Source organism: Physeter macrocephalus, chromosome 1 (genome assembly GCF_002837175.3).
Source record: "Physeter macrocephalus isolate SW-GA chromosome 1, ASM283717v5, whole genome shotgun sequence".
Classification (NCBI taxonomy): Eukaryota; Metazoa; Chordata; class Mammalia; order Artiodactyla; family Physeteridae; genus Physeter; species Physeter macrocephalus.
The window spans coordinates 72,911,539-72,938,648 of record NC_041214.2 but is presented as its reverse complement, the minus strand read 5'-3'; the positions used below and the strand labels follow the sequence as shown (position 1 = coordinate 72,938,648).

Genomic DNA, 27,110 nt, shown 5'->3' with positions numbered 1-27,110 from the left:
CTCTCACTGTTGTGGCCTCTCCTGTTGCGGAGCACAGGCTCCGGACGCGCAGGCTCAGCGTCCATGGCACACGGGCCTAGCCGCTCCGCGGCATGTGGGATCTTCCCGGACCGGGGCACGAACCCGTGTCTCCTGCATCGGCAGGCAGATTCTCAACCACTGCACCACCAGGGAAGCCCTGGAATTTTTTTAAGGCACCGGTGGGTGTGACAAACTGCCTAGCTCCATAGTAGCTATGAACAGCTGGATATTTGCTCAAGGTGACATGAACATGGTCCCCTCACCATGTGACACCACCACCCTGATGCAGGGTAGGGGAGCTTCTGGCGGCTCGTAAGAATGTTTGCTTTGCCATTGAGTCAGGCAGTTTGATTTCAGTGTCAAAGAATACAGCTTCCACCATTTTCCTTCCCATTATCCTCATAAGATAACTAACTGGATCTAGACTCTGTCTTCGCACCTGGTCAACCATTGTGATAATTACGTAGTCAAAAGGAAAAGGGAGAAAAGCAAAATATCAGTACAATGTGATCAATACAGTATGAGTGAATTTTTAATCTGACTTTTCTTGTCAAAATGATGGGCTCAGTTTTTTTTCTTTAAATATCCTGATAGGATGGGAGAGGGAGTGGTTTCCACCATGGAGGGCAGTGTCTACATGAGTATTAGGTATATCAAGTTAAATTCTTCATCACCAGGAAAAACTGTTACAAAAAAAAGTGCTCCTAAACTAGTCCCTCTGGTGGCCTTGCCATGCAGCCAAGGAAAAGGATGGAGGAAAGAACCGATTTACGTGTCCAGCCTTCCTTAGGTTGCTTTAGTTGTAGCTCTAAGTGCTGCCCGGGGTGGGCTCGTGTTCTGAGCCCAGTGTTTTACATTCATCATGTCACTCAGAGCTCACAGCAATCCTATGTGGCAAGTGTTACTCCCATTTTAATGTGGGGAAACTGAGGCAAAGAGAGATTCAGTGATGAACTCAGGGTCACACCACAATAGAACTGGGATTCTGATCACGTCTAACTCCAAAACTCCTGCTCTTAATTGCTGTTCCAAACATAAAGAATTTTTGCATGTTTTACAGACCCCAAACCAACCACAGAACTTAAAATTTGTTGGTCACCAGAAAATTATGCCTTTATCAAAGATTTTCTATTATTTAAGTTATTTTGAAGGCAACAACAATAAGTCTTTGTCCAATCTGTACACATAATTATATATAGTTTTAAAGGACATTTTAAATGACTAGTTAGTATTGAAATGATAAATGCATCAAATAAGTTGTCTTCTCAAAAACATACAAAAATTATTTTAGTTCTTCCCTCCACATTCTGGGTTTCATTGCCCTTTCTGGAACAACAACAACAAAATCGTGAAGAAATCTGATTCACACCACAGATGTGAGGATCAGAGAACCTGCTGGCTGATTGGAGATGAGTCTCCACTGGAAACAATCACATAAAAACAAAGTGTGGCAAATTCCTTTCCCTAATAACTTCTCAGGATACACCAAATTTATCCCACCAAAGAGCTCGGTTTCAGATCCTCATGATCTGGGTCTCTGTAGCAGCTTTTTCTGAGCTGTTTTCTGGAGAACCCTAACACTACACACACGCACACACACACAGTTTCAAGGTAATTACATTTAGGGATTACTGCTTATATACCCCTCTTAGAGATTTAAAATGCACATAAGCAGATGAAGATCCCAGGAAGTCATGCAGAAAGGCACCTGCTCACTTTGCCCAGAAGTTGCCAATTCAGTTACCTCCAGGATCCAGGCAGGTAAAGGTCATGATCCGGCAGTGACTGTGGTGAGGTGGAGATCACATATACCACCAGAGAGTTGCTGCTTCAAGACATGTGGGCCTGATATTAACAAATCTTCATGAAATGTCTGAAATCTGGGTGGTGGTGGTTTTTAATTGAAGTATAGTTGATTTACAATGTTATGTTAGTTTCTGTTGTACAGAAAAGTGATTCAGCTATGTAAATACATATTATTTTCCATTATAAGTTATTATAAGATATTGAACATAGTTCCCTGTGCTATACAGTAGGTCATTGTTGTTTATTTCGTATATAGTAGTGTGATCTGTTAATTCCAAACTCCTAATTTATCCCTGCCCCCTTCCCCCTTTGGTAACCATAAGTTACTTTTCCATGTCTGTGAGTCTTTATCTGTTTGGTCAATAAGTTCATTTGTATCATTTTTTTTAGATTCCACACATAAGTGATATCATATGATATTCGTCTTTCTCTCTCTGACTTACTTCACTGAGCATGATAATCTATAGGTCCTTCCATGTTGCTGCAAATGGCAATATTTCATTCTTTTTTATGACTGAGTAGTATTTCATTTTATATACACAAACACACACACACATACTACATCTTCTTTATTCATCTGTCGATGGACATTTAGGTTGCTTCCATGTCTTGGCTATTCTAAATAGTGCTGCTATGAACATTGAGGTGCCATGTATCTTTTCTAATTAGAATTTTTGTCTTTTGTGGATATATGCCGAGGAGTGAGATTGCTTGCTAGATCATATGGTAACTCTATTTTTGTAGTTTTTTAAGGAACCTCCATACTGCTCTCCATAGTGGCTACACCAATTTACATTCCCACCAAAAGTGTAGGAGGGTTCCCTTTTCTCTGCATCCTCTCAGCATTTATTATTTGTAGACTTTTTGATGATGACCATTCTGACCAGTGTGAGATGATACCTCGTTATAGTTTTGATTTGCATTTCTGTAATGATTAGCAATGCTGAGCATCTTTTCATGTGTCTATTAGTCATGTGGATGTCTTCTTTGGAGAAATATCTGTTGAGGTCTTCTGCCCATTTTTTGATTGGGTTGTTTCGTTTTTTTATGTTAAGCTGTATGAGCTGTTTGTATATTGTGAAAATTAAGCCATTGTCACTTACATTGTTTGCAAATATTTTCTTCCTGTCTGTAGGTTGTCTTTTCATTTTGTTTATGGTTTCCTTTGCTGTGCAAAAGCTTATAAGTTTGATTAGGTCCCATTTGTTTATTTTTGGTTTTAGTTCCATTACTCTAGGAGACAGATCCAGAAAAATATTGCTGTGATTCATGTCAAAGAGTGTTCTGCCTATGTTTTCCTCTAGGAGTTTTATGGTGTCTGGTGTTACATTTAGATCTTAATCCATTATGACTTTATTTTTGTATGATGTTAGCAGATGTCCTAATTTCATTCTTTTACACGTAGTTGTCCAGTTTTCCCAGCACCACTTATTGAAGAGACTAGCTTTTCTCTGTTGTATATTCTTGCCTCTTTTGTCACATATTAATTGACCATAAGTGTGTGGGTTTATTTCTGGGCTCTCTATCCTGTTCCATTGATCTATGTGTCAGTTTTTGTGCCAGTACCATACAGTTTTATTTACTGTAGCTTTGTAGTATAGTCTGAAGTCAGGGAGTGTGATTTTTCCACCTCCGTTCTTCTTTCTCAAGATTGCTTTGGCTATTCAGGGTCTTTTGTGTTTCCATACAAATTTTAAAATTATTTGTTCCAGTTCTCTGAAAAATGCCATTGGTAATTTGATAGGGATGGCATTGAATCTGTAGATCTCCTTCAGTAGTATTGTCATTTTAACATACTGATTCTTCCAATCCAAGAACACAGTATATCTTTCCACGTGTGTGTCGTCTTCAATTTCTTTCATCAACATCTTATAGTTTTCAGAGTATAGGTCCTTTGTCTCCTTAAGTAGGTTTATTCCTAGGTATTTTATTCTTTTTGATGCAATGCTAAATGGGATTGTTTCCTTAATTTCTCTTTCTGATAGTTTGTTGTTAGCGTACAGAAAGGCAACAGATTTCTGTCCATTAATTTTGTACCTACAGCTTTACCAAATTCATTGATGAGCCCTAGTAGTTTTCTAGTGGTATCTTTAGGATTTTCTATGTATAGTATCATGTCATCTGCAAACAGTGACAGATTTGCTTCTTCCTTTACAGTTTGGATTCCTTTTATTTCTTTTCTGATTGCTGTGACTAGGACTTACAAAACTTCGTTGAATAAAAGTGGTTACAGTGGGCATCCTCATCTTGTTCCGGATGTTAGAGGAAATGCTTTCAGCTTTTCACCATTGAGTATGATGTTAGCTGTGGGTTTGCCATATATGGTCTCTATTTTGTTGAAGTATGTTCCCTCTATGCCTACTTTCTGGAGAGTTTTTATCATGAATGGATGTTGAATTTTATCAAAAGCTTTTTCTGCATCTGTTGAGATGATAATATGGCTTCTATTCTTCAGTTTGTTAGTATATATCACATTGATCAATTTGCAGATATTGAAAAGTCCTCACACCCTTGGGATAAATCCCACTTGATCATGGTGTATGATGCTTTTAATGTATTGTTGGAGTCAGTTTGCTAGTATTTTGTTAAGGATTTTTGCATCTATGTTCTTCAGTGATATTGGTCTGTAATTTCCTTTTTGTGTGATATTTTTGTCTGGTTTTGATATCAGGGTGATGGTGGCCTCATAGAATGAGTTTAGAAGTATTCCTTTTTCTGCAATTTTTTGGAATGGTTTCAGAAAGATAGGTGTCAACTCGTCTCTAAATGTTTGGTAGAATTTACCTGTGAAGCCATCTGGTCCTGGACTTTTGTTTGTTGGGAGTTTTTAAATTACTGATTCAATTTCAGTACTTGTAATTGGTCTGTTCATATTTTCTATTTCTTCCTGGTTGAGTCTTGGGAGATTGTACTGTTCTAGAAATTTATTCGTTTCTTCTAGGTTATCCATTTTATTGGCCTATAGTTGCTCATACTAGTCTCTTATGATGCTTTGTATTTCTGTAGTATCAGTTGTAACTTCTTCTTTTTCATTTCTGATTTTATTGATTTGAGCTCTGTTTTTTTTTCTTGATGAATCTGGCTAAAGGTTTATCAATTTTGTTTTTCTTTTCAAAGAACTAGCTTTTAGTTTCATTGATCTTTTCTATTGTTAGTCTCTATTTCATCTATTTCTGCTCTGATCTTTATGATTTCTTTCCTTCTACTAACTTTGGGTTTTATTTGTTCTTCTTTCTCTAGTTCCTTTAGGTGTAAGGTTAGATTGTTTATTTGAAATTTTGCTTGTTTCCTGAGGTAAGCTTGTATTGCTATAAACTTCCCTCTTAGAACTACTTCTGCTGTGTCCCATGGGTATTGGATCATCCTATTTTTGTTTTCACTTGTCTCTAGTATTTTTTGATTTCCACTTTGATTTCTTCAGTGATACATTGGTTGTTTAGTGGCATACTGTTTAGCCTCCACGTGTTTGTGTTTTTGCAGTTTTTTCTTGTAGTTGATTTCTAGTCTCATAGCATTGTGGTCATAAAAGATGCTTGATATGATTTCAGTTTTCTAAAATTTACTGAGGCTTGTTTTGTGGCCTAGCATGTGATCTATCCTGGAGAATGTTCCATGTGCCCTTGAAAAGAATGTGTATTTTGCTATTTTCAAATGGAATGCTATATATATATATATACACACACACACACACACACACACACACACACACACACACACACACACACACACACACACACACACCATTTAAGTCCAGTTGGTCTAATGTGTCATTTAAGGCCTGTGTTTCCCTATTGATTTTCTGTCTGGATGATCTGTCCATTGATGTAAGTGGGGTGTTAAACTTTCCCAATATTATTGTGTTACTGTCGATTTCTCCTTTTATGTCTGTTAACATTTGCCTTACATATTGAGGTGCTCCTATGTTGGGTGCATATATATTTACAATTGTTATATCTTCTTCTTATATTGATCCCTTTATCATTATGTAATGTCCCTCTTTGTCTCTTGTAACAGTCTTTATTTTAAAGTCTGTTTTGTCTAGTATAAGTATTGCTACTCTGGCTTTCTTTTGATTTCCATTTGTGTGGAATACCTTTTTCCATGCCCACAATTTCAGTCTGTATGTGTCTCCAGATCTCATATGAGCCTCGTATAAGCAGCATATATATAGGTCTTGTTTTTGTATCTATTCAGCCACTCTGACTTTTGATTGGAGCATTAGTCAGTTTACTTTTAAGGTAATTATCAATATGTATGTTCTTAGTGCCATTTTTTTTTTTTTCCTGCAGTACGCGGGCCTCTCACTGTTGTGGCCTCTCCCGTTGCGGAGCACAGGCTCTGGACATGCAGGCTCAGCGGCCATGGCTCATGGGCCTAGCCGCTCCGCGGCATGTGGGATCTTCCTAGACCGGGGCATGAACCCATGTCCCCTGCATCAGCAGGCGGACTCTCAACCACTGCACCACCAGGGAAGCCCCTTACTGCCATTTTTTAAATTGTTTTGGATTTGTTTCCACAGGTCTTTCCCCCCCTGCTTTTCTTCTTTTGTTCTCTTTGATATGAAGACTATCAGTTATGTTTGGATTCCTTTTTCTTTTTTGTGTGTGTATATATTATATTATAGATTTTTGGTTTGCAGTTACCGTGAGGTTTTCATATAGCAGTCTATATATATACATGATTGTGTTAAGTTGCTGATCTCTCAATTCCAAATGCATTTTTAAAACCCTGCATACTATTTTTTTTTTTTAATTTTATTTATTTATTTATTTTTGGCTGTGTTGGGTCTTTGTTGCAGTGCGTGGGCTTTCTCTAGTTTCGGCGAGAGGGAAGTCCCCTGCATACTGTTTTTGATATCATATTTTGCATCTAATTGTTTTGTGTATCCTTTAACTGCTTATTGTGGATACAGATGATTTTACGACTTTTGTCTTTTAACCTCCCTACTAGCTTTGTGTGAGGGTGATTTTCCTACCTTTACTTATTTTACCGGTGAATTTTTCACTTCGTAATTTTCTTGTTTCTAGTTGTGGTCTCTCTCTCGCTTAGAGAAATTCCTTTTAACATTTGTTGTAAAGCTGGTTTGGTGGTGATGAATTCTTTTAGCTTTTGCTTGTCTGTAAAGCTTTTGATTTCTCCATCAAATCTGAATGAGAGCCTTGCTGGGTAGAGTATTCTTGGTTGTAGGTTTTTTCCTTTCATCACTTTAAATATATCATGCCACTCCCTTCTGGCCTGCAGAGTTTCTGCTGAAAAATCAACTGGATAGCCTTATGGGACTTCCCTTGTATGTTATTTGTTGCTTTTCCCTTGCTGCTTTTAATATTCTCTATTTATCTTTAATTTTTGTAATTTTGATTACAGTGTGTCTTGGTGTGTTCCTCTTTGAGTTAATCCTGTATGGGACTCTCTGAGCTTCCTGGACTTGGATGACTGTTTCCTTTCCCAAGTTAGGGAAGTTTTCAGCTGTTCTATCTTCAAATATTTTCTCAGGCCCTTTTTCTCTCTCCTCTCCTTCTGGGACCCCTATAATGTGAATATTAGTGTGCTTGATGTTGTACTAGAGGTCTTTTAAACTGTCCTCATTTCTTTTCATTCTTTTTTCTGTTCAGCAGCAGTGATTTCCACTCTGTCTTCCAGCTTACTGATCCGTTCTTCTGTATCATTTAGTCTACTATTGATTCATTCTAGTGTAGTTTTCATTTCATTTATTGTATTCTTCATCTCTGTTTGCTTATCCTTCATATTTTCTAACTCTTTGTTAAAAACTTCTAGCTTCTCACTCTGTGCAGCCATTCTCCTCCCAAATTCTTTATCTTTACAATCATTACTCTGAACTCTTTCTCAGGTAGATCTCCTATCTCCATTTCACTTAGTTCTCCTTCTGGGGTTTTATCTTGTTCCTTTGTCTGGAATGCATTCCTCTACCACCTCATTTTGTCTAAGTTGCTATTTGTATTTTTATGTATGTGGTAGTTTATTTATATTTCTCGACCTTGGAGAAGTGGCCTTCTGTGGGAGACGTTCTATGCATCCCAGCAGTGCGCTCCCCTCTCATCACCCAAGCTCCATGCTCTAGGCTGGTCTAGAGGCTTGTGCAGGCTTCTTGGTGGGAAGGGCCAGTGCCTGACCACTGGTGGGTGCAGCTAGGTCTTGGCCCTCTGGGGGGCAAGGCTGTGTCTGGGGGTGGCTATGGGCTCAGGAAGTCTTTAGGCAGCCTGTCTGCTGACGGGTGGGGCTGTGTTCCCACCCAGTTAGTTGTTTGTCCTGAGGCACCCCAGCACTGGTGCCTGTAGGCTATTGGGTGGGGCCGGGTCTTGGTGCTAAGGAGCCAAGATGGCAGTTGCCAGCAGCAGTGTTCATGCATTTGAATGTTCCCCAATACGCCACTAGTGTTTATGTCCCCATGGTGAGCCACAGTCACCCCCCACCTCTCTCCAGGAGACCCTCCGAGACCAGCAGGTAGGTCTGGCCCAGGCTCCTATCAAATTATTGAGCTTGCCCTGGGTCCTGGTGCACATGAGATTTTGTGTGTGCCCTTCAAAAGTAAAGTCTCTATTTCCTCCAGTCCTAAGGGGCTCCTGCAATTAAGCCCTGCTGGCCTTCAAAGCCTAATGCTCTGGGAGCTTGTCTTCCTGGTCAGGCTGGGGAGCCTGACATGGGCCTCAAACTCTCACTCCTGTGGAAGAATCTCTGCAACATAATTTTTCTCCAGTTTTTGGGTTGCCCACCCAGGAGGTATGGGATTTGACTATATCGAGTGTCCCCCCCACTCCTACTTGTCTTGTTGTGGTTCCTTCTTTATGTCTTTAGTTGTAGATCTTTTCTAGTAAGTTCCAGTTTTTTCCATCAATGGTTGTTCTGCAGATAGTTGTGATTTTGGTGTGCTTGTGAGAGGAGGTGAGCTCAGGGTCTTTCTACTCTGCCATCTTGGCTGCTCTCCTGAAATCCAAGTTTTGATATGAAATTTCACATCTAGGACGAGGGGGAGAAAACATGACTCTTGGCTAGACCTGGCCTATAGGCCACCAATTTGCAGCCTCTGGTTTAACCTGAAGTTTCTCAACCTCATTTGACCACAGAACTCTTTGTCCCTAAAACACTTTTTGAGGAATGCTACCACACATCATTAGCCTGCCCAACCCTTTGAGGAAGCCCCATCATAAGGTCCCTTCCTACACCTAGTCCTCCTTCCCTGATCCAGTCCTCTGACCTAAAGTATGCTCCAATTACTCTGGATGTGTGATAAATTACTCCCGCACTTGTGACTTAAAACAACAATATTTATTTTGCTCAAAAATCTGCAATTTGGGTAGCGCTCAGAGAGGATGGCTCATCTTGGTTCCACTATGTGGCTTGAAGGCTGGTAGCAATGGCGAGGGGTTGGAATCATCCAAAGGCACTCCCAGTCACATATCAGAAGGCTTACGCTGGTAGTCACCCGAAACCTTAGTGTGGTAGATGGCTAAAACACCTACAGGTGGCCTTTCTTTGAGGCCTGGGCTTCCTTCCAACATGGAAGCTAGATTCCAAGGGTGAGTGGCTAGAGAGTAAAAGAGAGGCAGGCAGAAACTGTATCACCTTTTAGGATGTAGTCTTAAAAGTCACACCAGTTCACTGGTGTGGCCCTGTGACAGGGCCACAGACTCCACCACTTAATGGAGTGTGGCAAAGTGCTGAAGAGGCTGGGGGACCAGAAACACCACTGTAGCCACTTTTGGAAGATGCAATCTGCCCTAAAAGGAAAGAATAAATATCTTGAATTCCAGATCTTTTATTTACCAATAATAGGGTGATTTTGAGCAAGTAAGTTTATTTCTTTTTGCAATATTTGTTCACCTTCTCTTGAATTGCAGTTACCTCTATTTTTATTTTATCATTGGACAGTGAGCTTCTTGAGAGTAGCATCCACATCTAGGTGTTTTGTTTTGTTTAATATTGCTATGATGCAAGCACAAACATATGGGTTTAGCAAATATTTCTAATGCCTTATTTTATAAAGCTGGTAGGGAGTTTCCCAGTGACTCTCCGCACTTGGAGACATGGCTAAAGGAGAAGAAACCGCTTTGGAACAGAGTCACATTGCTTGCAGTTCACTGTTATTCTGTGCCTGTCTCAGCCTCACCAGTGTTGTGGTTGGGCTGGCTCTTGTGTTTCTTACTATGATTGCAAGATGCCTTCAGCAATAACTATCAGGAAACTTTTAAAGAAAAATAAACGTTTATTACTTACAGGTCCTAGAAATTACATGGCACACCTGGGATCACACAGCAAAGTCACAGGTAGAGAGAAAGAACGCAAGCATGGGTCTAGGGTTCTCCTTTTATTGGGTTTGAGAGTGGGGGCCTAGGGTTTCAAGGGCCCACTCTTTATTGGTGAATTTAAAGCATAAGAGTGGGAATTTAAAGCTCCGGAAGAGAAAAGAAAACAATCCTCGCAAATGGTCAGTTGTCAAAGAACTCTAAAACAAAGGAGCCTGGGACGTAAGAGAGGGGGTTGGGGGGGATGGGGCACAGCTTGCCCCTTTATCTCGTCTTGTAGCTAGCAATGCGTTTATTCGAGATAGCCAACTTTGAAGAGGATGCCGTCTTTGAAGCGGGTGCCTCTTTGAAGTGGATACCTTGGCAATCAAAGCTGAAGTCAGGTGCTTGCTTTACAGGAAGAAAAGCTAACAGTCAGGGCTCACACTATAACTATCCACCTGCCCCTTCCCTCCTCACATGACTTGTTGCATGGAACATGAGACAAGGCTCAAACCCAAGGGCCTTCCCCATCTCCCCAAGCCTGTGGTAAAGCAGCCCTGTAGTCTCCTGCCCTTAGCAGCCCAGAGAGCAGCCAGGAGACCAACCGGAAATAAGTAGCCTCTGAGAAACTGGCCTCACAAAACCTTACTCTCAAAGCAGCAGCAAACAACAGGCTTAGTCTCCAAACCTCATTTCAGGGCACCTTTGGACAGTTCTTTGTTATGAATGCAAATACCACTGGAGCTACAAACAGAGATAGGATCGTGTAAAATTCTGGCTCTGCAGAGGCGTTCATTTGCTAATGAATACCCTAAAAGCCCTTTCAAAAATGACCCCTGCCCATATGGACAACAGGCTTTGTTCACTGTTCTTTAATACTCCATTCCTCCTTGCCACTTGCCAGGTGAAGAAGAATAGAAAGCAAAGAACAGGAAACTCCCTTAGATTCTCTGTTAGAATTGACTCTTGGTTAGTCTGCTCAAGCTTTGTATTGCATTATCTCCAGCCTCCTGTGCCCGTTCCTCTCCTTCCCATCATTTCAACTTTTCCTCCCCACATTTCTGCAGCTAACAAGCTGGCATGTTGTTTGGTGAGAGCCTCAGGCTGTTTGCCCGGGTGCCTGCCAACATTGGCAGTGATGGCCAACTCCATTATACAGGGAAGCATATCTAACCCAGAGGCAACTGGAAAAACTCTGTTGAGTGCTAGTACCAATATTTTTGTTTTTCAACACTTCTGAAGCACACAGTTTGCAGTTTGTGGGATTGCATCCTCTCTCTATCCTGGGAAATATTCTTTTTCATTTACAAATACAAAATAACATTAATTGCCAATTCCTTAGCTCTTATATGTTATAAATTCTAAGCACTTTACATACATTGCCTCACCTAATCCACACAACTGCTCTAAGAGACTTTTTACATTTTACAGACCAGGAAACTGAGTTAGAGAAGTGAAGTAAATTGCCAGAAGTCACGTGACAAGGAGCACAGCCAGGACTGTAGCCTGTTCCACCTGATGCCAAAGCCTGTCTGTTTCCTCCCCTGTACTGTTTAGCTTGAGAAAGGTACATGAATGACAGATCCATTTCCTATCTCGTAGAGATTTTATTAATTTTGAACCTTCCTGTTTGATTCAACAAATCAATTCATTAATAACACTGCAAACAAAGACACTCAGGCTTGTAAGAGACCATAGAATTCGTTAGGTCAAACTGACCTGTGAATCATCTGTAGAGCACTCCTCACGCTGGTCATTGTGTCTCTGAAGATTTCTAATGCTGGGGAGCCCATCCCTCTGAGGAAGAAGAAGCCCATTCTGTTTTCAGGCAGCTTCATGTTGTGTTTGATAAAAATCTGTCCCTGGCTTCCCTGGTGGCGCAGTGGTTAAGAATCCGCCTGCCAATGCAGGGCACGTGGGTTCAAGCCCTGGTCCGGGAAGATCCCACATGCTGCAGAGCAACTAAGCCCGTGCACCACAACTACTGAGCCTGCACTCTAAATCCCATGAGCCACAACTACTGAGCCCACGTGCCACAACTACTGAAGCCCACGCGCCTAGAGCCCGTGCTCCACAGCAAGAGAAGCCACCACAATGAGAAGCCCGCGCACCGCAACGAAGAGTAGCCCCCGCTTGCTGCAACTAGAGAAAGCCTGCACGCAGCAATGAAGACCCAACACAGCCAAAAATAAATAAATAAAATAATAAATAAATTTATTTTTTAAAAAATCTGTCCCCCGGAACTGCCATTTATTCATCCTAATTCTGCTGTCTGCAAAAACAAGGCTAAACTGCTTGCTCTGCGCCCAGCACCCCTCTGAGCCTTGCTTTACCAGGTGAATTGCTTCATAAACGGGCTTACTCCTGCCCATCCACTCTTGCCTGAAGAGACTCCAGTTGGTCAATGACCCTCACTACGTGGGACACCCAGGGCTGCACCCAGAACTCAAACTAATTCTGACCAATCAAAATTCTATCCTATCCCTTGGACCTAGAGATTATCATACTAAGTGAAGTAAGCCAGACAAAGATAAATATCATATGATATCACTTATATGCAGAATCTTTAAAAAAAAAAAAAAGATACAAATGAAGTTGTATACAAAACAGAAACAGACCCACAGAGATAGAAAATAAACTTATGGTTACCAAAGGGGAAAGAGGGAAGGAGGGATAAATTAGGAATTTGGGATTAACACATACACACTACCATATATAAAATAGGTAACCAACAAAGACCTACTATATAGCACAGGGAACTATACTCAATATTTTGTAATAACCTATAAGGGAAAAGAATCTGAAAAAAATAGTTATATATGTATGTCTAACTGAATCACTTTGCTGTACACCAGAAACTAACACAACATTGTAAATCAACTGTACTTCAATTTTTTTTTAATTTATTAAGTGAAAAAAAATTCCATCCTTGATCAGGGTGCTGCACATCTTTGATTGCAGCCTCAGGTCGAATATGTTCTTTGGGCAGCCACATGGAATCCTCAACTAACACTGAGCTGTCAGTCAACAAGTGATGTGAGTGGGGACATTTCAGCCACTCTTCACCAGCCTGGGCTACTAGATCCAGGGCAATGAGGTCCCTAACTCATCTGCACATAATTTCACTTCAACAGAAATTGTTTATTGTGGCAAGTACTTTATCCAAACTTGCATAGTGATTTTCATTCCTCACCTTGCAAGGGATACTTTCTTTTCTTTTGCATATGCAGAATGGGTTGGTTGGTTGTTTGGTGGGTTTTATCTTTTTTTTTTTAAAGTTTTGATCCAGTGACAGTTAATCAATGGATATCTAAAGAGGCAAAAGAAAAGTCAGACTCCTCACAAGCAGAATTGACATTTAATCTCGCATAGATCAGTTCCTTCACAACACAACCCCAGGATGTTTCTAAGCAACTTATGTTTGACCCACAAAATTGCAAGGAACCCTATTTAAACTCAAGATAACCAAAATAGACTGGTGATTGGGAGCTGATAAGATGCTGCTATCCCTTAAAATTCCCTGGTTCTAAATTAAATTGCTTATTTTCTTATTCCTTATATTTTAATTAATATTTAATTTTGTCATGGTTCTTATAGAAATTTTTATATACTAGTTTTACAATCAAAAAGTGAAAGGAAAATGTCAAACATACTTTTAGAGAAATGTTTTAAAGTATATAATTTTTGGAGATCAGTGAACAGGCTAGAAGCCCTCTTCCAAAAAAAAAAAGTGATCCTGGACTATGGTCTCCCTTCCCCCTTATTCTGATCTTCTGAGTTAATCTGCACAGACAAAGAAGCCTGAGCTATTATCGAATGAGCTCAGTCTTCTCACTTTACAAATGATAAAAAATAATGTACAGATGGGTTTAAATGACTTGCTCAAGTTCACAGGGATAATGGCAGCTGCTAGCACATAGCTCTTTTCTTCCAAACCACTGATCGAGAATATCGGTATTGGAATTCAGAGAGGTAAGAGATTGCTGTAGTGTAGGGTGTTTGGAGAAAACGTCATGGAGGAACTGGAACTGAAAAGATGTAAGCTTATTTTAAGCAAATCTTACTTTTTCACTAAAATAATACATGCTAGCAATAGAAGATTTGGGAAATGCTGAAAAGTACAAGGGAAGGTGATGGGGCAAATTCCTCATAATCCCAGCTCATGAACTCAGTACCGTGGGTGCATTTCTCTGTAGTCTTTTCTTCCTCACACATTACTTGTTTTCTATCATTGTGATCATGCTACATATCAAGGAACATTATAAATCAAGGCCTATTCCATGTTGTAATAAACTCTTCATAAATACCATTTTAATTGCCACATAAGAGTCCATTTTTGCAATAATCTTCTTAACCTTGCTCTTATTTTTGAATAATTAGGCAGAAAGGAAAAATTTAACTGAACAGGGGAAAGGTATCTAGAAGAGGGTATGTACTGATATATACAGAAAATTAAAACACCAAAATACAGATGTGTATTTGAGCTTTGAGGTTATGGGTGATTTTTGTTTCGTTCTTTATATTTTTCTTAATGGTACAAAAGCACTAGTACGCACACCTACTTTTATTGAGCATTTACCATGGGCTTTATGCCACAGACACACTTTCTCTTTTAGACCTAATAATGACTAACCAAGACCACTAGTCTATCTTCATTTCAGGGATAAGGAAAATGAGACCTGGATATATTAAGGGACTTGCAGAAGGCCAATGATGGAGCCAGAATTTGTTCCCAGGGTCATATGAGGAGAAAGTGTCTGTTCTTAACCACCATACTGCACAGCCGAAGGTTTTAATGAATATCTACCATTGTTATAATCAGAATGCTATTTTTAAAATGAAAATGGATTGCAAACAATAGCTCATTTCTGGTGTAAGCAGATAATTTATTACCTAGAGAGTGTAAAAAACTATCCACCAGCATCCCAGAACAGCTAAGAAAATCATCAATATGTAAAATCTCCTCTGTCATGTCTAAAATGTTTAAAATTCAAATATGTTTCAGGTTTCTCTGAAATTGATTAGGAATAGAAAAGAAGCAGTGTTAATTGCACTTACGTGAATGAAGTCTGGATTCTGAGACCAGATGAGAATTGATTGTGCTAAAAGTAGTCTTCTGTAATTAAATGAAACTGTGCGGTACGCTTTAATTAGTCAGCAGAACTTATTCTAAGTGGTAACAGTCAGTCCTGGTGTATTCAGCAGAACTTATTCTAAGTGGTAACAGTCAGTCCTGGTTTATCTCATGAAATTTGGGCCTGACAGCTCCACCTCAACTGAGGTTCTTTCCACAGCAGTCTTCATCTACTGCTCTAATTTGAAACTGCAGGAAAGGTGACTTTTGTAATGGAGATGTACACATTACAAAATCTTCCTCATTCTTTCATTCAAAAGACTTGTAATCTCTTGAGATTCCAAGGAATCTCACTAAGGGAACTTAACTACCTTAGAAAGTACTTGAAGTCGTTGGCATTTCACATCACCCATCAGGGGGCTTCAGAAAGTCAGTAAACATTATAAAATTCACTTGATAGATTTCTCTTTGTTTCTATGCAGACAAGCTCAACCTGCATTTTTAAAAAGCTATTCAAGAAAGCGTCTCCGCAGTATCTAAATGTGCAGGTTTCCTGGTATTTTAAAAAGGAAAGATAATTTTTCTTTTTATTATTTTTTAACCTTTCTTAAATTATAAAAAAAAATACTTATAGAAAATTCAGGAAGTACAGAAGAGCAAAAAAAGTGAGAAAAACATCACCCGTCATCCCTTCATTCAAAGACAGGTTACTCCTAACATGGTAGGCTATTTCCTTCTAGTGTTTTATCTAGCTGTTGTATATCTGAGATCATTCTGTTGGCACAATTTGGTGTTCTACTAGAAAGACTCTTTGAAAGAGAAATTTTGAATTTTATTCCTAACCTTAACCTGGATAAGTGGTGTCCATTCCATGGGCTTCTAGCATATCAGACACAGATTATCAAGATGCCTGCTGTCCTGAGCCTTTGTTGAGGGAAGGCCTCTACTGAAGGGACAGGACCCGTATCTGGGGTAGGAATGAGTATTCTGGACATAATAAAGAAGGAGAACAAAAAGTTCTATTTATTACTTAGTAGCCTGGGATTAATCACTTTGGGCTGGCCCTTTTTCCCTGCATGTGTGTATTCAGAAGAAATAAGCTTATAATTATCATTCAGAGCAACTTTGAAGAAGAGGTCCCACAACAGAACAACCACCACCCAGGCATGAGGGTGGAGTAGAGGGTGACACTGGGAGGATTAAAAGATAAAGAAGAACCTTTGATTGGATGTCAACAAGTCACAGAATTTAGAATCACAGAAATTGAGATTTGCAGAGAAATTGGATCTCAGTCCCAGACTCAGGTGTTCAAGCAATACCCATTTCTTTGTTTTCTTTAAGGAAAATAAAGTGGTTTCCAAGCATCTCTTTTACCAAACCGGCAGGTAACAGTCTTAGGCACCAAATATGGAAGGCTTATGTGGTGCCAGAAAACAAGGACAGAGCCTCCATCCTCTTGTCTGTCATGCTGACTGCTAACAGTCAACCAAGCCCCAAGTGGTTCCTCAAAATCCAGTTTCTATTTCTCTGCCATATGAGGATCAGAGTTCCTAGCACACCCTCTGTCATCCTCTCGGAGGTCGGGCCAATTTGCCAGGGAAATACCTAAAACCTAAGCATCATCTCCCACTCCTCTCAGAACCCACCACCCTCCTTCTCTTTTCCTGCCCCTGCAAATTCCCCCTCCTCTCTTAAGTTCTTTATGATACTTGCCTCTTTTTCCTCCCCCGCCCCCAGGGGACCTCAAGTACTCTCTTCAGGCTTAGTAAAGTAGAAGCCAACCAAGGACAGATCTTGAAGAAAAATTCTGCCTCAGTCCAGGAACACACACCTCCCCTGAAGTAAAGGAGAGCTAATGGCCTGGTTTCCCTTTTGGAAGACTTGAAAGTTATAAAGAGAAAAACACAAAGCAGTATTTTTCAAAAAATCATCCTGCCATAGAAAAGACCTTGAAGGGCTTCACTAGTGGCGCAGTGGTTGGGAATCCACCTGCCAATGCAGGGGACGCGGGTTCGAGCCCTGGTCCGGGAAGATCCCACATGCTGCGGAGCAACTAAGCCCACGAGCCACAACTACTGAGCCCACGTGCCACAACTACAGAAGCCCGTGTGCCTAGAGCCCGTGCTCCACAACAAGAGAAGCCACTGCAATGAGAAGCCGGCACACTGCAACAAAGAGTAGCCCCCACTCGCTGCAACTAGAGAAAGTCAGCTCGCAGCAACCAAGACCCAACGCAGCCAAAAATAAATACATACGTACATACATACATACATACATACCTTGAAGAGGTCTCAGTCGAGTTCACACCCAAAGCTGTTCTCCTTCATTCTTTAGCACCAGGAAGCCACGTTTGCCATAAGGTGATGAGCATGAGCTTAGAATCCAGACTGTGGTTCAGATCCTGTGCAATCCCAGCTTTATGACCATAACCCTCTAGACTCAGTTTTCTTCTAGCACAGTGCTTGGCACAAAGTAGGATCAACCAATGTTGCTTTCCCTTGTCCATGGCCAGCTGCCTCCCCAAGTCACTGCCCAGCCAGTCCCAAAGCAGTTGTTCTAGTTCCTCATAGCCTAGGAGCAACTCTAGGAGAGACTACCCTTCCTAAAATGTGTACCTGGTACCCACACTTGAAACTGTTCAAGGAATGGATTTATAGCTGAATTTGGTTTATGTGATCCTGGTTCCTCAGATGGTAACTATTTTCCTCCTGGAGAAAGTCAGAACTAATCTAGTTCAACACTTTGAGCACTGAGTGCCCTCCAGAAGCTCTTCAACCATGAGTATCATTGGATGTGGCCAGTTTGAACACTTTATTCCTCATCAGAACTCACTTTTATCTATGAGGGAAACTGTCTCTCTGGAAATAAACCAAATTATATAGCATGTTCTTAAATCTCTCTCTCTTCATTTTTCCTGTCTCCTAGTCAGATACAGAGTTTTGGGATAAGATGCAAGCAGAATGGGAAGAAATGGCCCGGAGGAACTGGATATCGGAGAACCAAGAAGCCCAGAACCAGGTTACAATCTCAGCTAGCGAGAAGGTGATCATTTCTCTTCTTACATATGCTGACCAGTTTTCTCAACCTCTGTGGATCATATTTTTATAAATTAGTTGATAACTATTTTGTGAAAAAAATCCAAGAATTAAACAGACAATTTCATGTCCATCTGACCTATAAGAAATTCTGGCACATGAAAACAGTGTAATCTTCCAATGCGTGAAGGCAGCAAAGCTGGAATGGAATACCCTTATTTTTTTATCAATGTTAAGACAGTTTGGCAGCCAACCAGAGCTTGGCCAGTTACTGAACTAACATTGCAGGTGGGTTAGAACAAGAACTGGGCTAATCCCACAATGCCTGAGCCATGTCAATAAGCTGACAGAACTGATATCAGTGGGCAGGGAGGTGAAAAGGGGGGCTGAGGGCTGTATTTCACAGGTGGTCTTTATGCAGCTAGCAAAGAACTCAGTGGAAAAGATACACTTCACACAACCAGGTCACGTCCCAAGGGGATTCCTCAGAGATATTCCCCTGAGAAGAGCCCCAGCAAATATGTGAGTACAGTCAACAGCCAGTCAAATTACCCATGAAGTCCCAGTTGCTCTAGGATTTATGCTTTTAAAAGCACTTGGAAAAAAGAAAACACTTGAGAAATAAGCTTAAATGACTTGAAAGAAAGAGATGGAAAGATTGAATTTTCTTTCACAGGGGAAACATAAATATATAAATGTTTATGTTTTTTTGTGTGTGGTAGAGGAATTCTCAGTCATACTCAGTCTGGATAACTTCCATGATATTTAGTTCAACCCAACAAATTGTACTGTTTGCTCTAGATACTGGGGACTATGGTGAATAGTCTCTGATCTTATGGGATTAGCAATCTATGTAGTCATTGAAATGTCTTTCTCCTTCCAGTATTCTCTGTCCCACTGTAGGTGAGGCAAAAATCTCATAAAATCAGATAAACCATCTCATGAAAACTAATTAGGTTAATTTTCCACAAAGAAATCGAGAGTGAGAAGAGAGAACATTGATGCAGAACATCAGTCTCTGGGCTGTAATCCATGCACCAGAGCTCCCCACTCCCAGGGCCCCATATCCCTAACACCACTGCATAAACTGGTCATACCCTATGGATTTTGACAAAGAGTTTTGTCTTTCTAAGCACCTATGGAGAATGAAGGTCTCCATTTGCTGTATTTAAAAACCTTAGTAGCATCATCAACAGACTAGCTTATTTGCATCTATCAAATTGGAAGGATTTTTATGACAATCTCTGCTACTAAGGTTGCAACAAATAATATCTCTGATACTTCTGATGAGAGTCTAAGTCAGGACATACTTTCTCAAAAACAATTCAGCTACATATATCAAGGGTCTCAAAATAGTTCATAGCCTTTAGCATAATAAATCCTTCTAGAAGTCTATCCTAAGGTAATAATCACATGCAGACAAAGATTTGAGCATGAGGCTTTCACTGTAGCTTTATTTATGATAACAACGACAACAACAAATTGGCGGTAGCCTGAATGTCCATCAAAAGAGGATTAATTTTTAGCATAATATAAATAACTTTAATAACTAAAATTAAGTGGGGCTTAAGCTACAAACCTGCATATATAGTATGAACTTATTTAACTTATATACTCAGAAAAATACTAGAAGATTATTTGTACATTCTGTATTGTTTAAATTTTTGCAATAAAAGATCGTAACTTTAAAGCATACATTCTCAGTGGAGAGATACAGCCCCCCAATGGGACAAAAACTGGATTGAGGAGGAGTAGAAGGTGAAAAAAATCTTAGCTATTACAATGGTTTGTAGCCCTCCAAAGGGCCACTGTATATAAACAGATGTACAGTATGTGGTATTAACATTTCAAGGAAGTGAGTGGCGGCACTTAGCAAAAATATGTCCCAAAAGTCAGTATTTTAAAAATCTTGTGGGCAAATGGCTAAAACAAAAAGAGCAAAAGAAATACCAGAGGAAAACAAATTCCAAAATATTAGCAGTGATCATATTTAAGTCATGACATTATAGGCAACTTTTTGTTTCTTTTCATATTATTCGATAACAAAATAAGATTATCTAACATTTACACAATGAAAATGTACCACAGTCAAAATAAGGGGAAAAACAGCAATTTATACTGAATTGAAATTAGTCAAATCATTTAAATAAAATTAATTGAATTCAAATTCAAAAAGAACTGACTGAATATAACAATGAAGAGTGAAATCAATGGATCTGTGTTGGCCCCTCTGTGTTGTAGGGATATTACTTTCACACTGAAAACCCCTTCAAGGACTGGCCTGGAGCATTTGAAGAAGGCTTAAAAAGGCTGAAGGAAGGGGACCTGCCAGTTACCATCCTGTTCATGGAGGCAGCAATTCTTCAGGACCCTGGAGATGCAGAGGTGTCATTTCCCTTCATCCTGCCAGGCTTGGAAAGGGGCAGACAGAGGGTGACAGAGAGTTCTGCTAGGTGGCATTTTCATCAAGTAAAGTTTCCCAAAGGAGTTAACGTGGCTAAGCCTGATATGTGTTTGAAAGTTACAAATACGTACCTATTTTCTAACCAAATCTGCAGTGTCTACAGTGCTCAAAAATAAAAGGTGGAGACAAGAAACGAAAAACCAAAACTGCCAACCTAGAGGCTCAGCAGTAGTTTTCATGGGGCAGAGTATGATTTTGTCTGGGTCTAGAGCCACACCATATCTCACCCTTGATTTACTCACTCAGCATTTATTGAGCACATATTATGTCCTGAGAATTGTGCCAGGCATTGGCTTAAATTTTGTTTTTTTATAAATTTATTTATTTTTATTTTTGGCTGCATTGGGTCTTCATTGCGGTGTGCGGGCTTCTCATTGCAGTGGCTTCTCTTATTGCAGAGCGTGGGCTCTAGGCACCTGGGCTTCAGCAGCTGTGGCTCGTGGGCTTAGTTGCTCTGCAGCATGTGGGATCTTCCCAGAGCAGGGTTCGAACCCGTGTCCCCTGCATTGGCAGGCAGATTCTTAACCACTGCGCCACCAGGGAAGTCCGAAAATATTGAAGAGGTAGAAAAAATGGACCAGTTGAAAGGACAGATTTGTGATCTATCTGGAAGACAAGTAAATAAATCAATGTAGTGTAATATATGCAGTGTCCGAGTACGCACAGGAGAGCCGAGAGCAAGGGTTCTGACCTAGCCTTCCCCTCCAAGTGAATCCAAAGCTGAATTTTGAGGGAGAGGATTAAAAACTGCAGGGGAGTCCAGCTGTTGTTAAGAGGGAATGGTTTGTGGGTGGGCAGAGGGTGGGTGGAATCCATGGTGAGAGGGGAGGAGACAGTGGCAGGAGAGGGGGGAAGAAGAGGTAGCCAAGGGTTGAACTTCATCCTGAAAGCCATGGGGAACCACTGTGGGAGAGGGACACGATCAGATTCACATGTTAGAAAAGCCCCTTTCTCTGAGACATGAAGGGTGAGTGGAGATGGAGACTGGGAGACACCAGAGGCTTCTGCAATTTTATCTTGGTCCACTAATTTTCCCAAACTGCAAAGACCTGTAATAAGACACTGGCAGGTATCAAAGCTTCTTTTTTAGTTTGTAATTTTCAGGAAACATCTTATAGGGGGATATTCCCAGAGGAATTTGCAGAAATGTATTATATATGCAGTGCTGAGAAGGCAGTACAGAACAGTGGTTAAGCCTCTGGGCTCTGCTATCCTAACCATGTGGGTTCAAATCCCTGCTCTACCACTTGTTAGCCATGAGCCACGTGATCTGGGACAAGCCATTTAAACCCTCTAAGGTTTAGTTTCCTCACATGTAAAATGGAAATCACAATTATAACTATCTCATTGGGTGTCGTGAGGATAAGTTCATACAAATAAAATGCCCAGTTTAGTGCCTGGCACATCAATATTTAGCCTTTATCATTATTATTGGCTGTACTTAGTTTGTATAGAAAGAACAAGTAAACTAATTATTGATACTGCTTAAAGCGCCTCGTATCTTGTTAGTCAAAATGTTGACAGTGAAATGAGATTGAATTGAGAGTTGGAATTCTGAACCAAAATATTGGAATTTTTAAAAGATCTAAATATCAATGTAGAAGAGAAAGTCATTGCGTTAAGAGGAAACTACAACCCTCCCAACAAAATAGTGTCATCTTACATTTCTAAGTGCTATGTGTTTTCATATATATTATATCATTTGACACAACAATCCTGGGAAGTTTAATTAAAAGGTATACATTATTATCCCAGGTTCATAACTGAGAAAATGAGCACACTTGGTAACTGATGGATCCTAGACCAGGACCCAGGGCTTCTCAATCGATGGAGAGCCCAACGCTAAGATAATGGACGATCTGTGAATGGTGAAAATGACACCACACCCGAAGGCTAGGAAGATGCCCCCAGAGAAAGACTGTTTCATCAATCTTTTCTTAAGGAGCATTCTGAGATGTATGAAAAGTGAAATCAAATTAGAAGCTGCTCTGTATATATTTGAAAGATTTAAAAGAATCACTGATATTCTGGGGGGAGAAATACTCAGTATTTTTTATGAGTTTGTATGGTATGTGTAATAATAACCCATGAGGGAAAAAGCCGATACAATTTTTACAGCACTTTAAGATGACTCCCTATGTTTTCATAGAGTTCTGTTTTAAAATGTTCATAGCATTGCTTCTCAAAGAAGAGAGTTATGCAAACCTTTTAAAATCCCTAAGACTCTGATACACCCCCAGCAAATCTGAGGACAATGTGTGTAATGAGAGGTTTTGTTGATGAGTATTGCGCTTGTAATGGTGTGAGAATTACTGTTCTTATAAGTATATAAGTAGAAATATTTTATATTAAAAATTTTCATTCCAGATGCGGAAAACGTTATCTGTTTGAAGATATTCTTCACATTATTGACCATTGCAAAGGATTAGAAACAATGTAGAGCAACAAGGGAATTGGTTAAGGGAATAATGGGATATCCGTTTAACAAAATTTAAATTAAAAAATATAAGGGAGATTTTATAAAAACATGAAAGTGCTGATAATGTAATATAAAGTGTAAATGTAGGCTATAAAATTATATATACATTATATTGCATTTTATATGTGTTTTATGCTTTTTAACAATTATTATATTAAGTGGTGAACACATTGTAGTGGGGTTCGTTTTGTTTCCCCTAGTTCCTAAATTTCCTGTTACCTTTTATAATAACTGCTTGACTTTTATTTATACAAACTAATTCTATTTTGTACATCTTGAGGTTCCTTATTGTAAACTTTAGACTATTTAGCTACATTTCTGAGTTATTTTTCTACCTCTTTTCCTGATAGATGCATCGTTTTATATATTTATCCTTTGCTTTTAAGATACCTAATATCATGAAATCTCAGAAATTCAGAGGTTTCCATGAGCCACAGGGGAGAATAAATACTTACAGTTTGTAAATGACAGAGAATCTTGACGCAGATGTCACAAGAGAGTTTGAATGAAGAAATGCATGTGATGTTTTTCCCTTTTACAAGATTCTCACACCCGAGACAGGCTGCTCTGCACAGAGGGATCTGTCACATGTAAACGAACCAACTAAAGCACATGAATGATTCTGCTTCCTCTTGTAATGTTGACATCAGTTGTTTTTTGTAGGCATGGCAGTTCCTCGGGATAACCCAGGCAGAGAATGAAAATGAACAAGCAGCTATTGTCGCCCTCCAGAGGTAGATGAAGCTAAGTGCAAAATCATGGGCCTGGTGGACACTTGTTAATGGACTTCCTGTGGTTTCAGATTTGTCCTTTGACCCTTAAGTACACTGTAAAAATGTGACCACGATAAGTGCCAAGATGCCACATATTACTTCCACTTAGCTCTGGAAAACAATTTATGAAGAAATCGTGTCCTTAAATCGCAGTGTTTTACCAACTACAAATTGGCCTTCATTGGCACAAAAGAGTCTATGTCAAAAGCAGTCATAAAGTAGACTCATTGAATCAATAGTTCTTTTTAGCTTTCTAGCCTTTTGTGGCATCTGAAAGTTTTCTTCAGGAAAAACATACTCAAAATAATCTCTAATTTTAGTTCCATGTGTTTATGGAGAATCTCCTGAGATAGTTTCAGCATCCTGAGCCCCCCTGACTAAAGTTCTAGACTACTTTGGTGGGTGTAGCATCACATCTTACTTGATTAGAGCCCCTATTTAAACCCTGGGAAAATAGCCCCTACCAAATAGACTTTCACTTTCCCTACTCTTTCTTATAAATAAATAAATGTATATTTATTATACATCCATATATATGTAATCTCTTCCTAAAGAACTGATATAGGTTCTGTCTAGGGCTTGCTAAGCAAAGTCTTATCCACAAATCACCAGCATCGTCATCACCTGGGAGCTTGTCGTACCTGTGCAACCTCAGGCTGCCCCCACCCCCAGGCCTATTAAATCAGAATCTGCATTTTACCAGATCCCCAGATGATTCTCATGCGCATCAAAGTTTGAAAAGCCCTTTTGCCAGCGGCCAGTGGGATAGCACGAGGGGGAGAAGCTGTAGCCCGTGCCTCCTGAACCCACATTAGTAGTTGAAACATGGGGAATTTCCCTCTCCTTTATGAAACACTGTACAGTCTTTCATTTCTTAACATCCAAATTTAGTTCAAGCCAGTTTGCTTTGTGGACAAGATACATTTAATATGTTGATAGTAGATTGGCATTAAAATAGTGACATTCCCTACTTCTCATTAGATAAACTAATTACTAATAAATTATATGCAGGATTAGCCTCATTTTCTATCGTTTTTAAACCATTTCATTAAAATTACCAAATATAGCACTAATCAGGCTGAGTTTTAACTTTCTTAAAAATGTGCAGAGGTCCCAATTTTCATGTAGATAAATAACGGTATTTCCAGAGACAACATAAACTTAGCAATGTTTTTGCACCATTTAATTGAGACCTCAAATTTTCTAAAGAACTATTCAGACTCTGGCTCCAAAAAAAAAATCTGAAATTGGCTGTTATTTTGCCTTCTTTCAGGTGCTTAGAATTGCAGCCCAACAACTTGAAAGCTTTGATGGCTTTGGCTGTGAGTTACACTAACACCGGACATCAGCAGGATGCCTGTGAAGCTTTAAAGAATTGGATTAAGCAAAATCCAAAGTACAAATACCTTGTGAAGAGCAAGAAGGGATCTCCAGGCCTCACCCGGCGGATGTCTAAGTCTCCTGTTGATAGGTATCCTTCTCATTAAATTACATCCGTGTACACAATCACCTTCAGGGCAACTAATAAGCCTCGGTCCCCACCACCACCCATTTCAGGATGGTTTGTAGGACAGCATTCTGCTGGAAGAGCAGCACTGACCAAAAAGATTGATGCCGAGACCAGAGCCAAACTTTGGACAAATGACCTACATTGTGGACACTCCCAGACGTTTATCTGAGTACCATATTATCAAAGCCAAACGCTTTGGACATACAATTAACCTAAAATAAGTTATAATAAATACCAATGTGCCACGTTTTATAAAGCCTGAGAATTAGGTGTGGGGAAAAAGGAAAGTCCTTTCTTCTGGGAATTTTGTTTCTATCAGCAATAAATCATGATGTTAAATTCTCACTCAAGCCTTGGGAAACTTAGCCCTGGGGTTTTCTACATTGGCATCATAGGGTCCATGGAACTCTCCTCATCAAGACCTTACTTAGCACAGTCTTATCTGTGTACACCAAAATATTTCGTGAAAATCAGCAGGTATTTTTTAACCTACAATATTAATAGTCCTCTCATTAAGCTAAGATATTTTAAGCAAGATTTTTCCAGTCTGTTCTCCTGGAACAGCAAACATACTAGTAAGTCATTTATGTTCAGACTATTTGGATTACAAATCTAACTTGTTTCCCTTGTAGCTCTGTTCTGGAAGGAGTGAAGGAATTATATCTAGAAGCTGCCCACCAAAATGGAGATATGATCGACCCAGACCTACAGACAGGTCTGGGGGTACTGTTCCACCTGAGTGGAGAATTTAATAGAGCAATAGATGCATTTAATGCTGCCTTAACTGTTCGGCCAGAGGTAAGTGCACAGCAAGAAACCATAAGATTCTCTGTTAAAAATAAGTTTTCGCAGGCTACATTTTGTGCATTTCTGCTGCACTTTATTTCCATGCATCCACTGGTTTAAAGTGATCAGTACTGATATGCTACAGTGGCTGTTAATACTTAGATACCTAAAATAGAAACATGATTTGCCTGACAGCATCAAATAGTAGCTGCTCTTTGATGAATGAAAGTCATTTCAGAGGGTTGTCCATAAAGATTTTTGAGTAATTCACCTGTCATGGTCCTTGTCCATGAGCATTGGATACAGTTTTAGCTATCATCTTTCAGCAGGGAACGGGGGAATACTCTGTCACTGTGGCTTGTACGGGTTGTTAGAGAGCTCTGATTTTGTCGTCAGGACTATTCATTATGGAACCGCCTCGGGGCGACCTTGGCAAACGGAGACCGCAGCGAGGAAGCCGTGGAGGCCTACACACGAGCGCTGGAGATTCAGCCAGGCTTCATCCGGTCCAGATACAACCTGGGGATAAGCTGCATCAACCTGGGCGCCTACAGGTGAAGTATGACAGCAGGCTAACAACCAAGAGCCAGGCTCAGGGCTGAGGTTAAATAATCTGAAAGGTTGTTTCCCAGTAAAAATACCTCCTTTTGTAATCTCTTGTTAAGAGTAAGTTTCAAACCTTCAGATCCTGAGGGATTTTGAAACAGGAACTGCCTGCTTCCATGTTGCTTAATCTTTAGAGATCAGCAATCACTGGGGCATCTTGTGAAATGTAGATTCCCAGGCCCCTCTCCCAGAGATTTTGATTGATTGGGGCTTAGGATAAGTCATCTGGGTTTTAACACCCCCAAGGGCAACTCTTTGAGAAACATGAGCAGTTCAACCCTTCATTTCCCAGGTAAGGAAGAAAAGAACCATG

The 27,110-nt window shown here is 40.0% G+C and overlaps 1 protein-coding gene across 6 annotated transcripts in view; it reads left to right on the top strand.

Annotated features, from left to right (window-relative positions):
• The window catches only part of PEX5L (peroxisomal biogenesis factor 5 like), a 224,636-nt gene that overhangs the window by 146,255 nt on the left and 51,271 nt on the right, over positions 1 to 27,110 (top strand). For all 6 annotated transcript variants that reach the window (XM_024124174.1, XM_024124176.3, XM_024124173.3 and 3 more), the window contains 6 exons: positions 18,070 to 18,186; positions 20,421 to 20,564; positions 23,786 to 23,856; positions 25,169 to 25,366; positions 26,038 to 26,203; positions 26,588 to 26,745. In XM_024124174.1, the coding sequence (XP_023979942.1) occupies positions 18,070 to 18,186; positions 20,421 to 20,564; positions 23,786 to 23,856; positions 25,169 to 25,366; positions 26,038 to 26,203; positions 26,588 to 26,745 (854 nt within the window). The remainder of the gene's footprint in view (positions 1 to 18,069; positions 18,187 to 20,420; positions 20,565 to 23,785; positions 23,857 to 25,168; positions 25,367 to 26,037; positions 26,204 to 26,587; positions 26,746 to 27,110) is intronic.